Source organism: Rhamphochromis sp. 'chilingali' (assembly GCF_963969265.1).
Source record: "Rhamphochromis sp. 'chilingali' genome assembly, chromosome: 6".
Taxonomy (NCBI): Eukaryota; Metazoa; Chordata; class Actinopteri; order Cichliformes; family Cichlidae; genus Rhamphochromis; species Rhamphochromis sp. 'chilingali'.
Window position 1 is genome coordinate 922,313 of NC_137933.1, and position 16,570 is coordinate 938,882.

Sequence of the window (16,570 nt, forward strand, 5' to 3'; positions counted from 1 at the left end):
TGATTATTTTATTTAGTCTGTGAATGTTCTTTTTGAAACAGCACCACATAGAGAAGCATACTGGGAACCATCGACTGTTAAACTCACTCCAGCAGATGTTAAGATACAAGCCTCCATAGGGAGGTCCTTCCTGTAGAGAAGGTTGGTGTTAGGGGTGGGTTTTGATTATCGGTTTATCGATTAAAATCGATTCTGGCTTGGATAAGGTGATATCAATCGATTACAATCCTGAAATGATTTTTAATATAAATGTATTTTAGCCAAAATGCCAGAATCTCAGGTTAAACCTCACAAAATTTCAACAACCGCTAAGACAGTAATGAGAGCAGGAACACGGATTCTGCACAGAGACGTGAACACACAGCGCCGACCCGCCGACAGATCAGAATCAGTGAGATGCAACTTTCTCACGGTCGGGGCTGAAAGCCGACAGCTCGCTGATTCTGATGTTTCGGCGGGTCGGCGCTTTGTGTTCACGCCCCTTTTTGCGCTGATTCTAAAGCTGTTAGTTTGATCTCTCTCCAAACAACATTGACTGAACCAGCAGCAAAAGAAGATCCAAACTGGGCTTCACATAAACATCGTTATGGATTCAGTCTGACTTTTATTGTTTTGCTTCCACCAGGATAAAACCACACTTCATGCACAGCTCTCTCTCTCTCTCTCTCTCTCGCTCTCTCTCTCTCGCTCGCTCTCTCTCTTCAAGAACAGTTTCCTGTCTAAAAATCTGTTTTCTGCATTATTCGCTTGCTTGTTACGCACAAGTCTACCGTTGTTTACAGGCTGTTGGCCGCTGTTTTTTCCCTTTTACTTACTTCCAAAAAGAAAGCCTCATTTCTGCTGTTCAATACTGAACAAATTTAAACTTTAAAATTATGCAAAATTGCAAAACGCTGTGTCTCTAATAAAACCTGTAACTTTGCTCTGCTTCACGTCAGCAGCATCAGGTAACGTTCATATGTTGATTAATGGTTTTCTTTTGTTTTTGATCTACTGCAGAATGTTTTTATAAAATCCCAGGCCAGGAAATCACCTTCATGTTTTTCTGTGTTTTATGCTCAGACATCGGCTCTGATGCTCACACCTTTGACAAAGTCCCACAAGTGTCAGCTTTCTTTTTATAGATATAAAATTATCTGAATTATAATATTTCTGACTGTCTGAGGCAAAAATTCCCCGATTCGAATTGAATCGAATTGTGGATCGAATCGATTCGGGACCTTGTGAATTGGAATTGAATCGAAATCAGTGATGATACCCAGCCCTAGTTGGTGTTTGGCTCACAGTCCAGTTTATTGTCTAGTAGGAACCCCAGATATTTAGAACGCGAGTATCCCTACAGATGAAGACACTCCAAATTGACATTCCTGTGGCGTTCAAGAAGACGAGGACTTTGTTTTTGAAGCCCTTCAGTCTCAGATGCCATCTGATGGTTATGGGGCTGCAGCTACAGTAACTGCCTTAATCTGAGTCGAGGATTGTCCAGTGTCTTGGCGGACAGCCAATTGGATCCTCCGGCTCAGGACTGGTGACATTTTCCACTTGACTTTTTCGTTCCATAACCCTCAGGATCATTTAAGAAATTCCAAATGACTGTCTTCCTGCAACCCACCATCCCAACAGTGATGGCGTGTTGCAAGAGACCCTGCTTGTGCAGCTGAACAACGTTCAAGAGGGGAAAGTTTCTTTACCTGACAGAAAATGACAGTGAATCCAGATTTTTTTTGCACAGATTTACAGATTTGGCCTTTTAAAGGCATGAGGTCCTAAACTGTAAAACAGCAAAATATTTCAAAATATTTTTCAAGGTAAAAGAGTGCAAATGCATTTATAAAAATAAAAGGAAGAAAGAAAGAAGGAAAATGAAAGGAAAATAAAATTAAAAAGATGTTTTTTCTACTGGGTTACACAGTCTCTCCTGCATTAAGTCCAGATGGGTGGGTGTTTGATGCTACAAAGCTGACTCGGAGCTGTAAAATCCTCCATGAGTATGGTAGGGAACAGATTGCATTATTTAATTGTAGTAATAATATAGCTTCATAGTGATTACACGACATCAGACTACTTGTTCTCATTGCTTAATAATGCAGAATAATCATATAGAAATAAAAAAAAAATCTGAAGTTGTGCGCTAATTGAGCATGTTGCCTGCCTGCAGCACTAAAGGACTCTGCGAGAGACGTCTGTCTCGCCCCAGCAGCACCTTCCCCGTCCTCCTCCTCAACATAAGCTCATCATATTCTGTGATATGATTTACTCTGACGTGTTTGATGAGGTCAGTGGTGTTGCCACAACACCTCACTGTCTTGACACATGTATCGCAAACCGCGTCTGGGCTGTTTGCGGAGGTAAAATACGTCCACACAGGACTCCGTTTACGCTCAGCCATTGTTGTGAGTGCGCACGCCAGGGGCTGGACACATTTACACAACTGTGTTTTGCATATGACTATGAAAGGCGGAAGAGGAAGTAGTTCCTTCCAATTTAGATGATCCAAATGATATAGTTTCTTTCCACTGCGTTCCTTTTAATGGGGAAAAACTACAAAATTACCCCAGAGTACTAAAATATCGATATTTTAATATGAGAATCAATTCTAGAACATAAATAACTGGTATCTGAAGAATCGATATTTCAATATCGATCCGCACACCACTAGTCAACACACAAACAAAGACACAAAAATAATTGGTTGATGTTTACATTTTCTAAAGTATCAGCAGTGATTTAATAACTTTATGACCTCTGCGAAAATAATTTCCACATCATTTACTGTATATAATACAGCATTCAGGGCCTTTGTATCTTATCTTCTGTACCTTTACCACACGTTTGACTAGCTTTAGGTACTGTACAAATTCTACTGATTGAAATATACTGGACATTCAATGCTAAGATTCAGCATACCGTGTTCGGGGCTGGGATTGGATAAATTCATAAAACATCCAACTTTTATGTATTAATTTTCAAATTGCATTAATAAAGACAGGCATCATGTAAAAAATAAAACTGCACATTATCCTCGATCATCATTTATCTGCAGAATGAATGTGTGCACTCACGTATTCAAATAAATTAACTTAAATAGTGCCATCTCCAGTCTTAGCAGACACGAGAGAACTGACAGCTATCCGGTCGTTCAGTCTGACGTCACTAGCCGTGTCTGGGCCTAAACTCCGCTGCAGGTCCATATATCAAACGATCACTGTGGCATTACTGAGAGTTGAAAAACTGTCTGAAGTCTTTCATCTTTAATAAAATGATCAGCGTTCTGCTCTACCAGGTGTAACAATTGAGTTTAACATCCAGGCATCCATGAAAACGGAATTTATGACATTTAACAGAGTTAGAAGTTAGCAGGAAGTTAGCTCGCTAGCTTCTATCTAAATACAATATAGCATGTCCTGACTGCGGGGTTTTGGAAACAAATTAAAACGTACAGCTCAGCTATCACTTCCAGCATAAATGAAGACAGAAAACTAAACAGCATGACGTTTGTAGGGTTACTGAAGTTTGGCTAGCTGGTATATAATGATGTGCTACGTGACCGCTAGCGACACAGCTATGTTAGCATAATATAAACACGCTAACTTTTTTTCCACTCGATAAAAGTTAACGTGAGTGTTCTCGGTGGTCAGGAACAAATGTAATCGCATGGCAGGATGCTGTAAAAGGACCAAACTTTCAGCCAGGAGAACAACTGAGATAATCCATCCACAGTGTTGGGGAGTAACGGAATACATGTGCCGCCGTTACGTATTTAAAATACAAAATATGAGTAACTGTATTCCGTTACAGTTACCGTTTAAAAAGGTGGTATTCAGAATACAGTTACTTTGTTGAAATAAATGGATTACACTGCGGTACTTTCCTGTTTCATATTGTCGCGGGTCAGGACTGTTTGGGTTTTGTTTGACAGCTACGTTCTGTTGTTCCAGGCGGCAGCGTTACGGTTGCCATGGTTACAGGGCGACGCTCTCTCTCTCTGCGACTGTGTGTTTCCTGGGTGAGAGAGCGCCTTTTCGTTGTTGTTGTGCTAAGCTAACAGGCAGAATGCTACAAGCATAGCTCTAAAGAATGTAGCATCATGGGCAGTGTAGTCCGTGTTGCAGGGAGAATGGACTGCCATACACATTATGGGTCTGTGAGCGCGAGGAGGGAGAAAAAGGGGAGTGGAAAGGTACGAGTTGTCATCGAGGAAAAACGGGAGCTGGAAGCATGTAAATATAATAATAACCACTGCAGCCAAGAAGAGAGCCTGACGAGCCCAGCTGTAAGTAAGCTATTAAGACTCGACTGTACACCGTGTTCGTGTTTTCCTCCGAAAACAATAAGTTCCGTTGGAGCAGCCTTTCAACGCCTCTCTCTCTCTTTCGCAAGAAAAGTTGACCCACACAACAAAGTAAAGCTAGTTTTCGGCTACGAGCCGACAGGGACCCCGCCATATTAGTCAGAGGTCCCTTTACTACAGTTCGGAGTCGCGGACCTTCAGTAACAGTAATAAATCACACAGCAATAGTACATTCACGTTGTTGTAAAAAGCATGATAATATATTAAGTAATCCAAAGTATTCAGAATACGTTACTGTCATTGAGTAACGTAACGTAATACGTTACAGAATACATTTTGGGGCATGTATTCTGTATTCTGTAATGGAATACATTTTAAAAGTAACCTTCCCAACACTGCACATCCACAATACGAGGTTAGTCATTCATATACTGCTGCATGGGCTGGGCTGTAGTTACATCCTAAGGTTTTAAAAACTGAGCTTAAATAAATGATTAGCGGTAATAAAAGCCGAGGGAGGTCAACAGTGATCACTGACTGTTTTAGGAGCTTTTTGAGATTAAATAGAAGAAAATACATAACATTAAACATGTTAACAACACAAAAGCCATATTAAACGCAGACGACTTTAGGCCCGGAAGCAGGATTCGTCATGTCATCACTTAATGACCGGATTATTTTAATCACCATGTCTCAGTTCTTTTAACTCTTTTAATGTAACTGGGCTCAGTGTTGGTTCAAGCCTTTATTCGTGGAAAGCCCATTAGCTTACAAAAACGGCTTGTACTAAAATATGAATACGTAATATTTGTGATGCTAACTAACATTAGTCATGTTAGCACCTTGACTTCAACAAGCGCACAGTTCTCATTTCACTGCAAAGACGCTTCATTCTTCATATATCCGTGTTGGACAGAGTCTAAATGCCGAAGCTGAAAGACCTTTGCACAAGCACACACACTTCTTAGCTTCGCTGTGCAAAACTATGTGCACAAACAGGAGTGTAAAAAAGGCAGGCAACAAGCCTGTCTGTCTAACCAATCAGAGACCACCTTACATCACACTGTGTGGCTAATTTGCATTGCTCCGGGATTTCTGAAATGAGATCCAGTCTTTAAGTGATAACGTGATGAATTCTGCTTCCGGGCCCAAACTACTCTGTGTTTAATGAGCCTTTTATGTTTTTTTACATGTTTTAATGCTTTGTATCTTGTTCTATTTAATCTCAACAAGTTCCTAAAAACAGTCAGTGATCACTGTCGGCCTCTCTCTGGTTTTATTACCGCTAATCATTTTAAAGCTCAGTTTTTAAAACCTTATGATGTAACTACAGCCCAGCCCATGCAGCACTATATTAATAACTAACCTCGTACTGTGGATGGATTATCTCAGTTGTTCTCCCGATTGAAGTTTGGCCCATTTACAGCATCCTGCCCGAACCTTCGGGAACCCTCACGTTAACTTTTATTGAGTGGAAAAAAGTTATTGTTCATTCACCAGCTTCACTGTTTATATTATGCTAACATAGCTGTGTTGCTAGCAATCACGTAGCGACACAGCTATGTTAGCCAAACTTCAGTAACCCTACCTATGTCACAGCCGTTTAGTTTTCTGTCTGCATTTATGTTGGAAGTGATAGTAGAGCTGTACGTCTTAATTTGTTTCAGAAATCTCTCTGTCAGAACACGGTATATCATGTTTACGTGGAAACTAGCGAGCTAACTTCCTGCTGACTTCTAACTCCGTTAAATTTCATAAATTCGGTTTTCATGGATGCCTGGATGTTAAACTTAATTGTTACACCTGGTAAAGCAGCAACGCTGATCATTTTGTTACAGATGAAAGAATTTAAACTGTTTTTAACTCTCAGTGATGCCGCAGTGATCATGTGACTTGGGGACCTGCAGCTGAGTTTGGGCCCAGGCACGGCTAATGGCGTCAGACTTAAAGACCGGATAGCTAATCCAATAGTTATTAGTTAAAAAGTTAATTCACAGATTTGCTAATATAATAGCAAGTCTGTGAGCTAACAGGAAAGGGAAAAGGAAAGGCATTTTCAAATGAGGAATGGAATCACCATTTTTAATGTGATAGTTGGAGAAGATTATATTTTTATAACTCTTTTTGAACAGTTTTATGTTTGGACGTTGCTTTAATTCCATATTCAGACTGTTCCACAGTTTCACTCCATGAACAGAAACACAAAACCTTTTTCTTGTAGTACGTACCTTCCCTGTTTTGAAGTTACAAAAACCCCTTAAATTATAACTTCTTTCAAAAAAACATACTCTGAATATTACCTGGCAGTTCTTTATTTTTTGCTTTGAATAGAATTTGTGCTGTCTGGAATTTTACTAGATCGACTGCAAAATAGTGAGTTTGTATGTTCCCTGTAACCTGCAATGTGGATGATTCGAATTGCTTTTTTTTTGAAGAGTAAAAAGTGAATGTAATGTGGTTTTATAGTTATTGCCCCAGACCTCTGCACAATAGTTTAAGTATGGTGAAACCAGTGAACAGTATAGAATATGAAGTGATGTTCTGTCGAATATCAAGTATTTATTAATGGACTAATAATTCATTTTGAAATATTGATTTATAAATAGTGTTTTTATTTTTAATTAAATTGCTAAGTAATAAATTACTAATGTTTCAGTACATAAAATAATTAATAATGAATTTACAAATACATATCTGATTGCATAATTCATTATTCAAGCACAGAATCTCGATATGTGTGACTCTTGTGGTCCTCCATGCTCCCTGTGGTACACCAGCTTCCTCCCACAGCTAAAAGACATGCACTTAACTGGTGAATCCAAATATCCCCTAAGTGTGAGTCCAAATGGTTGTCTGTCTCTGGGTGGGAGCCCTGCGACAGACTGGCGACCTGTCCAGGGTGTACCCCGCCTCTTGCTGTATGGTAGCTGGCTCCAGCCCCCTGCGATCCTGATAAGGATAGGCTCTGGATAAGAGCCTCTCAAAGTTATTTATTAATTTTGTTTTTGTTTTTTTAAAAACAAAATCACAAAGGTGTTCTTTTGTGATTTTGCTTCCATCCATTTTTGTAAAATTGTGTCATTAGAGGACATAGCATACATTTTCACTGCTATGCAGGTAATACTCTGCTTTATCTGTTCATAAAGCCATATACCACACCAGTTAGTTAAAACGTGGAAAATTCCTTAAAGACATAAATGAACAGTTTTATAGGGGTATGGGCTATCATGATAATGATCAAAATCAAAGCGTCCTCTGAACACTCTGTTTCCTGACTTTTGTAGCTGATGAAAAAAATATTTAAAAAAAAATACTCCAGGATGCTTCACCTCAGTCTGTGTAAATGGTTTGTGAATTTTGTTGAGATGCTAGGCTTAGATCTTGATGCCTAAAGGTCAAACTGGCTCAGAATTGCATAGGGGTATTTGCATCCTTTTATAATTGCTTATATCTGTACTTGTTATTCTTCACTGTGCATAAGTAATGGTATATATAAAAGTGATTTTAACTCTGCCCTTATGGATATAACTGAATTAAGTTTTACTTTAAATGATGAAAAAGGCTCTCTGCAGAAACACATAAGCATGTTTTTAACTTGATTCCTGCTAAGAAAACAGTAGAATGTGTATATATTATGTTTGTGCACTTTGCAATTTAGGATGTGCTCTTTTTTTGGAATTAATCTGTTAGAATTTTTAATGATGTTTTTTTTTTTTTTTTTTTTTAATATCCAAACCTCTGTTGTATTTCAGAGTACTATCCCTGGAGTTGGCTTCTTAAAGATCCATGCTCCTTGGAATGTTTTGTGTCGAGAGGCTGAATTCATGAAACTCAAAATGCCAACAAAGAAGGTACTCCACCAATTATTTCCCATTTCTAAAATATGAACTCAGTGTTGCTGCTGTGCTTTGACTTCAGAAGTGTTCAGATGCTGTCCTGTAGCACAATCCTTTGCACAAAATACAAAATATCAGCTGACTCAGTCCAAAAATATCATATCATATCATACAGTCCCCTATTTGTATTAGTTTGTGCTTTTCTTAAAGTGTTTTGAAAGTATCTCCAATAATGTAGTCCAGTTTATGATCGCTGTAGTACCCAAGTAAATTATTTTTAAATTTATTGACCATCAGCCTGTTTTTAATAAACTGACAGCAAAATGTATGTGAAAGAACACAGCAACAGAAAGAACTACAGCTCTCTACACCTCAACCTTTCAAGGCTCTTGAAGTGAATGGCTGGTAAACACAAAATGGAAAAAGTATATATTACATTTTAGCTCTTGGAATGAAATCATTATTCAATCAAATTGCTACTTTTGGGTAGTTTTTGGATTGTTTGGTTTTGGTTTTTTTTTTATTTCTTTTCTTTTCTTTTATTATTTGGATCTCCTCTGCAGGTTTATGAAGTGAAACAAGGCAGTAGTGTGGTGGAGAAGATCAGGATGTTCATTCACAAAGTTACAGCTCCTCTCCACCCTAAAGTCGATACCAGCCGAGCACAGTGTCAGAAACCCCTCTCTCACCCCTTCTCCAGAGAAAAACAGCACCTGTAAGTAAAATATCTGGTTATAATTATAAAGACAATTGAAAAATAGTATATCTCAAACTTAGGCTTTTACACATGTTCTTAGGCATACACTATAGAACCCGTGTGTGTTGTCTCTGAGTTGTCCAGTTTGTTGACAACCACAAATTTGTAGCTTGTTACTAATTTCCAATTTCAACTCCAAAAGTTGATTCTGTTCATCTGGACGTTTTCAGTGGGAGAAACGTGTCGTCACTCATCCAGGTGACTTCTTCAGTACATACTTCTTATAAACAGTACAGTAAATGTCCTGTTTATAAGATTGGGGAAACCTGCAGTCAGCTGAGACTGAAGAAGTCACTTTTTACTTTTAACTGCATTTTCACAAGTTTTACAAAAACCCACCCCGTGTTATTCACAATACAGCAAAGTAATTGATAATTTCTCTAATTTTACACATTTAATTCTTGTAGTTTAAGACCAAAGCGTCATGCTTTGATGCTTTGGTCTTAAACTACAGGGAGTGCAGAATTATTAGGCAAGTTGTATTTTTGAGGAATAATTTTATTATTGAACAACAACCATGTTCTCAATGAACCCAAAAAACTCATTAATATCAAAGCTGAATGTTTGTGGAAGTAGTTTTTAGTTTGTTTTTAGTTTTAGCTATTTTAGGGGGATATCTGTGTGTGCAGGTGACTATTACTGTGCATAATTATTAGGCAACTTAACAAAAAACAAATATATACCCATTTCAATGATTTATTTTTACCAGTGAAACCAATATAACATCTCCACATTCACAAATATACATTTCTGACATTCAAAAACAAAAAAAAAAACAAATCAGCGACCAATATAGCCACCTTTCTTTGCAAGGACACTCAAAAGCCTGCCATCCATGGATTCTGTCAGTGTTTTGATCTGTTCACCATCAACATTGCGTGCAGCAGCAACCACAGCCTCCCAGACACTGTTCAGAGAGGTGTACTGTTTTCCCTCCTTGTAAATCTCACATTTGATGATGGACCACAGGTTCTCAATGGGGTTCAGATCAGGTGAACAAGGAGGCCATGTCATTAGTTTTTCTTCTTTTATACCCTTTCTTGCCAGCCACGCTGTGGAGTACTTGGACGCGTGTGATGGAGCATTGTCCTGCATGAAAATCATGTTTTTCTTGAAGGATGCAGACTTCTTCCTGTACCACTGCTTGAAGAAGGTGTCTTCCAGAAACTGGCAGTAGGACTGGGAGTTGAGCTTGACTCCATCCTCAACCCGAAAAGGCCCCACAAGCTCATCTTTGATGATACCAGCCCAAACCAGTACTCCACCTCCACCTTGCTGGCGTCTGAGTGGGACTGGAGCTCTCTGCCCTTTACCAATCCAGCCACGGGCCCATCCATCTGGCCCATCAAGACTCACTCTCATTTCATCAGGCCATAAAACCTTAGAAAAACCAGTCTTGAGATATTTCTTGGCCCAGTCTTGACGTTTCAGCTTGTGTGTCTTGTTCAGTGGTGGTCGTCTTTCAGCCTTTCTTACCTTGGCCATGTCTCTGAGTATTGCACACCTTGTGCTTTTGGGCACTCCAGTGATGTTGCAGCTCTGAAATATGGCCAAACTGGTGGCAAGTGGCATCTTGGCAGCTGCACGCTTGACTTTTCTCAGTTCATGGGCAGTTATTTTGCGCCTTGGTTTTTCCACACGCTTCTTGCGACCCTGTTGACTATTTTGAATGAAACGCTTGATTGTTCGATGATCACGCTTCAGAAGCTTTGCAGTTTTGAGACTGCTGCATCCCTCTGCAAGATCTCTCACTATTTTTGACTTTTCTGAGCCTGTCAAGTCCTTCTTTTGACCCATTTTGCCAAAGGAAAGGACGTTGCCTAATAATTATGCACACCTGATATAGGGTGTTGATGTCATTAGACCACACCCCTTCTCATTACAGAGATGCACATCACCTAATATGCTTAATTGGTAGTAGGCTTTCGAGCCTATACAGCTTGGAGTAAGACAACATGCATGAAGAGGATGATGTGGACAAAATACTTATTTGCTTAATAATTCTGCACTCCCTGTATTTTAAGAGCTGCTTTTCTTTCATTGGCAGCATTTCTTTATCTTTGTGGGACAAACACACAATTATCCCATACATGATGTATTTGCCCAAAAACAAGGTTAACAAATCATCACTTAATTTAATTGTCGTAAAAGGAACTGTCCAATTAATTATTAATTACATTTATTAACTTGAAAAATGAATGTGTGTTTGACATATACCTTGACATTCAAAGGGCTGTGCATAAAAATATCTAAAAAGAGAATCAAATATGCTGGAGCCTACTTCCATAAAGTTAAACAGAAATTGCTTGCATCTTTAATTACATACCAACCGATGATATCCAGGTAAGTAAATCTCCAAAGGTTTATTCTGTTCATCTGGACGTAGCATTTTCAGTGGGAGAAACGTTTCGTCACTCATCCAGGACTGCCTAGAGCTTGGACGTCAGTATGAGCAAACAGCACGTAAGATGGCGGATAACAGGAACCACCTGAGATTCAGCCTCAGATGCCGACAAAACAGGATTACTCCTAAAAGTCTGCAAATGAGCTCTTCAGTTAAAGGCTTCCGGGCAACAAAAATCCTCCAGAAGGCACAGCATCAGCTGCTTAATGAACGGGTGAGGCAAACAAATTTTACCATCGACATGCTAAAATCTCAAGAAGAGCGGATGCGACAGAGACTGACAATGCTTCTAGATGAGAATACTCTTAAAAAGGTGTTTGACTACACTGAGAAGGCTCGTCTAGCACAGCACACGAAGTCTCAGACCAGGCAACAAAGGAATTTTGACTTACTTGTTGTATGTCGGAAACCACGGCAAAATACGGAGAGTGTCCTCAACAGCCAGAAGAGAGAAGGATGCAACACCGATGTGGACAAGTGGGTGAAGAATTTGTCTGACAGACAGATCACCCAAACAGAGAAAAACATCCTTGCTAAAGGGTTGAATTTTGCTGTCATGCCGAGACAAATCCCGCTAGTGGACCTGATCACAGCCACAGAAACAGCAATTTGAAACAACAATATTGCAAAGTGGAAGCAGAGCAACTACGGACGAAAGTTTTAGCCTGTCTCAGCAATGCAAAGCCCCCAGCGTCCAACATCACCATGGAGGAGAGGAAGGCACTCACATCACTTAGTAATGACAACAACATCATCATCCTTCCGGCAGACAACTGTCACTGCTCAATCATGAAAATACTTATGAGCCCCTGAAACGAGACCCAGGTAGTGGTTATAGGAAGAGGGTGATAGACCGTCTGAAGCAGTTAGAACAAGACAATGTTGTTGACCGGACCTCATACCACAGGCTGTACCCAGGGGGGTCTACACCAAGTCTGTATGGTTTACCAAAGATACATAAACAGGACGCACCTTTAAGACCGATTGTCTGTATGATTAACTCGGTCAAGCCCAAGACAAGGTCTAGAGTGTGGCCCTTGCGTGTTGGCCCAGACACAAATTGTGTGAAGTTTAAGGAATCAAGTACATTCAAGAAATCTTTGACCAGGGGTTTATCCTCACAACACAGATGAATATTAAAGTCCCCCACTATAAGAATCCTTTCATAGTGAGTGATAAAACATGTCAAGAAGTCTGAAAATTACGAAGTAAACAAGTCATTATATTTAGGTGGACGATAGATGACTATAATTAGAACCACAGGACAGCCTAAAGTCAGAAGTTGGGACTCAAATGAGGTAAAAACACCAGGACTTTGTTTTAAATGCAAACAGATACAGTGTTTGATGATAGAGGCTACCCCGCCTCCCCTCCCACACAACCTGGGGGAGCTGAAGAAGCTGGCATCGGTGGGGCAGAGTTCCAGCAAGGGTGCCACTTACCAACGCGCAGCCATGTCTCAGTTAGGAGCATGGCATCCAGCTTATGAGTACCAAAGAAGTCCCGAAGAACATGAGTTCTATTTGATACGGATCTTGCGTTTAAGAGAGCTAATTTAACTCTCTGTCCATCCGTGGCAGCAGGCAGTATTTGTAGGTTGTTCATATTTGCTCCACCGCTCCTCGTATCCCGTCGGCATGGCGACCAATGAAGCAGCCTCGGGTGAGCGTGCTCCGATGACGTCGGGTAAATAGGAAGAAGGCAGCGCTGTTTGAGGCCAAAATAAAGTCCTAAACAGCCAGGGTCACCGATGGTAAGGACCCGCCGCATCCGAGTTCTGACCCGAACACGCTTCCCAGAGCGTGTGCCGCGCATTCGCACTGCCGTTTCAAAGGATTCCAGGGGGGATCACGGCGATGTAGTTCCCCCGGTACCGACGCCAGAGCGAGTCCTCCACATCGCTCGCTAACGCTGGAGAGCTTCAGTAGTGAGTCACGGATGTAAAGCAGCGTCTGTCGCTCATATACCAACAGGGAGTGAGTTTTTAAAACTAGCAGGGACACCACTAAGAACATAAAACGTAAACATTGCAGAACCGAGAGACGGCGTGCCATGACATCCGGCACCATCTTCAATCTATTATTTAAAACAAAATTAAAATGAAGACAACAAAGTAGTTGACCCTATGTGAAATTTGCAAGTAAGCTTGCTTACTGGTTTGAGTTTCCAAAAATTCAGTGACGATATATTCAACAGGGATTCAAACCTTACCCAGGGCACCACCCTAGAGCCAATTCATTTGAAAGCATGTAGGCCTTAACCCATAGGGCCTGGCTGGGCTCAGCTTATATAGGTAAAGACCTACAGATCCCGTATTTTGTGGATTAGTGTACAGTTGAAGGTCTTGGTGATCTAATATACAGCTCCTTTAGGCATATGGAGTGCCACCTCTCTGGTGTGGAAGGAGCCTGAGCTTATGGTTGAGAAACCTCAACCTCATTTCACAGCCTTTTTGCTGAGGAGGCAGCACAGACCTTTCATTATTTGGTAGCTGCTACTTGTTGTAGCACCAGTACATGATCTACATGGTGGACACCAGAGATGAAAAATGCTGTCAGGTGAAAGCAGTCCTGTTGAGCTTTGTTGGCTTTTGGGATCCTGGATACACCTGTTAGGTACCAACTGAAACAAAACCTTGGTGATTTCTGAAAGGCTTTTGTTTGGTTCAAAGTCATTCGGGCAGACCATCAGAAAATTTTGGAAAGGGAAAATTTTCCCTACCCACTGTTTACTGGATTGCTATTGACTTCAACTTAGGATGCATTCAGGCAGTAGCAGCAATTTGAGTTTTCCTAAACAGTACTGACATGTCTGCTGTAGAGAAGGTAGTCTGGAAACACAGGGTCAGCTGAGATCCCTGGGATGGTTAAAAACATGCTTTAAATGTTGGGGGTTATCCTAGTTATTGTCTGAATTGCTGTGGTGGTCCACCTATTAAAAAGGGGGAACAAATAGTGTGCTTTAACAATTCTCAGATTCCCTGAGGAGCTCTATTTGAGGATACTAGAGAAGAACGTCTCCCCGTTAGTCAAATCTTGAATTCAGAAGTTAAAATGTAGCTTTTATCCCAGTAGTGGGACACTCAAGGCTATTCAAGGATACATGGAAGGTTGTCCAGCCAGTCTTCATCTGAGTTTTGCACTTCAAGAATGTATTCAAATGCATCCTTTGAGATGTACACTACAGGGAGCTTTGGTAATATGGGGTTCTGGGCTTAATGGTTTTGGCTATTTGGACCCTGTGCAACCATTGTGGAAACTTGGTTTTGTACTGCTGGCAAAGAGTAAGACTTCGCTGAGTGTACTGGACTCCAGTCTCTGTCACCAGTTTTAGTCATAATTTATGGATCAAATTTCTAGGCACAGCTAAGAGGTTGAGGATGTTGGATTCAATTTTCTCTGCATCTAATCCTAGCTTTTTCCAGTTGGTGTGATTCTGTTGGCTTTATGAAGCATTTAGGTTACTCTGGGGTTTCTGCAGCCAAAAGTAGAGCTACTAAGATGTGGATTGGAACTTCTGAGTCTGAGGCCATGGTTCTCAGTTGGAAAAGGTTGCAGTGCCACCTCCAGGTTGGGAATGAATTTCTGCCCCAAGTGAAAACATTCAAGTATCTTCGTGGCTTTCTAGAAAGAGCCTAGAAACCCACTTTATACTCAGTAGCAAATAGCAGTAAGATAAGAAGCTATAAGGCTGTTTCTGAACAAGTCTTAAATAACAATTTTCAGTGCCTGCTGTACATTGAAACAGAGGCGATACAAAATGAAAATATAGGTTTTAGATTTATCAAGTGACCAAAAACTAATTTAAAAATATGCTAATTGTGTTTGATGTCAGTTGTGTGTTAATTTTAAACACCTTTAAAATGTGGATAATAAAGAAAGGAAGCTCGATGTATCCATTCAAAAACATTAAATAGTTGAATAAATGAGCAATGTTAGCTGACAGAGAGTGTTCTCCGAGGGAAACAAGAACATTACTATCAGTTTTAGAATTAAAAACCAGAGAGAAGATAACTGCAAATCTGGAATCAGAGAAAAATACATTCACAGGATAGACTTTGATATTTCATATTGTTTTTCTAAACTGAACTGAAGTTGGAACTGGCAACTTTACAACTTTATAACAGGAAAGCTGAAGCTTTCATCATGATCAGGTTTGCATAGTGATCAAATAAAGCTAGTCTACAGCAAACATTTATTTTATCAGCACAATGAAAGAGAAATCCCAGAATAAAAGATTTAGAATAACTTGACTAAATATAGGCTGCACAGGCTTTATGTTCTCTCTATAAGTGAATTTGCTTTTAAAGGCAGTAATAAGAGAACACTAATGTCTTACAGTCATCCTGCTGGGATGTATGGAGGAGAGAGTGGGCAGTGAGCAGCTATATTTGGAGCTCTGACTAACAGCTTGCAAGAGATATCCCTCCACATTTTCTCTGTTACTTAATGTTCGGCTCTGAAATCACTCTAACCTAAGCAACTTTCCTAGTTCTAGATTACAAAATGTATCTTACAAAGCATTTCTGGCTTCATTAGAAATGCTTTTGATTCCTACATATCTCCACAGTTGTCTTGAACTAAATGATGTAATTTCCAAAGAAATGTTACGTTTCTTGGTATGAAACAAGAACACCATTCAACCAATAAAACTGCAGCTGTAACATATTAATGCTGGCTGACAGAGCTGATGGAACTTATAAACAAGGCCAAACAACTACTATGAAAAACACAATTGCTGATTGACTGGAATGATTCAAAATGACCAACAGAATATCACCGAGAGGCTAATAAACATCACAGAACTGGAAAGAAGAACATGAGATGGGTGGGAGTGCCTGATCTGAAAAGAAACAGTTCATAATGAAATGATTAATAAATAATAATTAATAAATGAAAAAAAAGCCAAAAGCTTTATTTAAGTTGAGGGTTATCGAGGTAACATGGGGAATAGCTTTGTGGAATTCCTGTCTGATATTGGAATTATAACGGATTCACTCAGTTCAGACTTTCTGTATGTTTTTCTTTTCCTGCATCTATTATATAGACTACATAGTGAAAAAGAGCACATTTCACAAACATGCCACAAGTGTTTCTTTGCATCTGTAACTCATCTGTGTTGTTTTCTTTTTTCTTTCTTATCAGATTTGATCTCTCTGACAAGAACAAGTTCTTTGACAGCAAGACTCGGAGCTCCATAGTAAGTATTTGTTTTAGTAGATGGATGGTTGAAGAGTTAATCCTGTATATATTGATACATGTCAAAATAAAGAAATAATTGTT

The 16,570-nt window shown here is 39.8% G+C and overlaps 1 protein-coding gene across 4 annotated transcripts in view; it reads left to right on the forward strand.

Annotated features, from left to right (window-relative positions):
• Nucleotides 1-16,570, forward strand: part of ano1a (anoctamin 1, calcium activated chloride channel a) — a 51,082-nt gene that overhangs the window by 12,001 nt on the left and 22,511 nt on the right. For all 4 annotated transcript variants that reach the window (XM_080884819.1, XM_080884816.1, XM_080884817.1 and 1 more), the window contains exons 4-6: nt 8,044-8,142; nt 8,691-8,842; nt 16,433-16,487. In XM_080884819.1, coding sequence (XP_080740945.1) covers nt 8,044-8,142; nt 8,691-8,842; nt 16,433-16,487 — 306 coding nt within the window. The remainder of the gene's footprint in view (nt 1-8,043; nt 8,143-8,690; nt 8,843-16,432; nt 16,488-16,570) is intronic.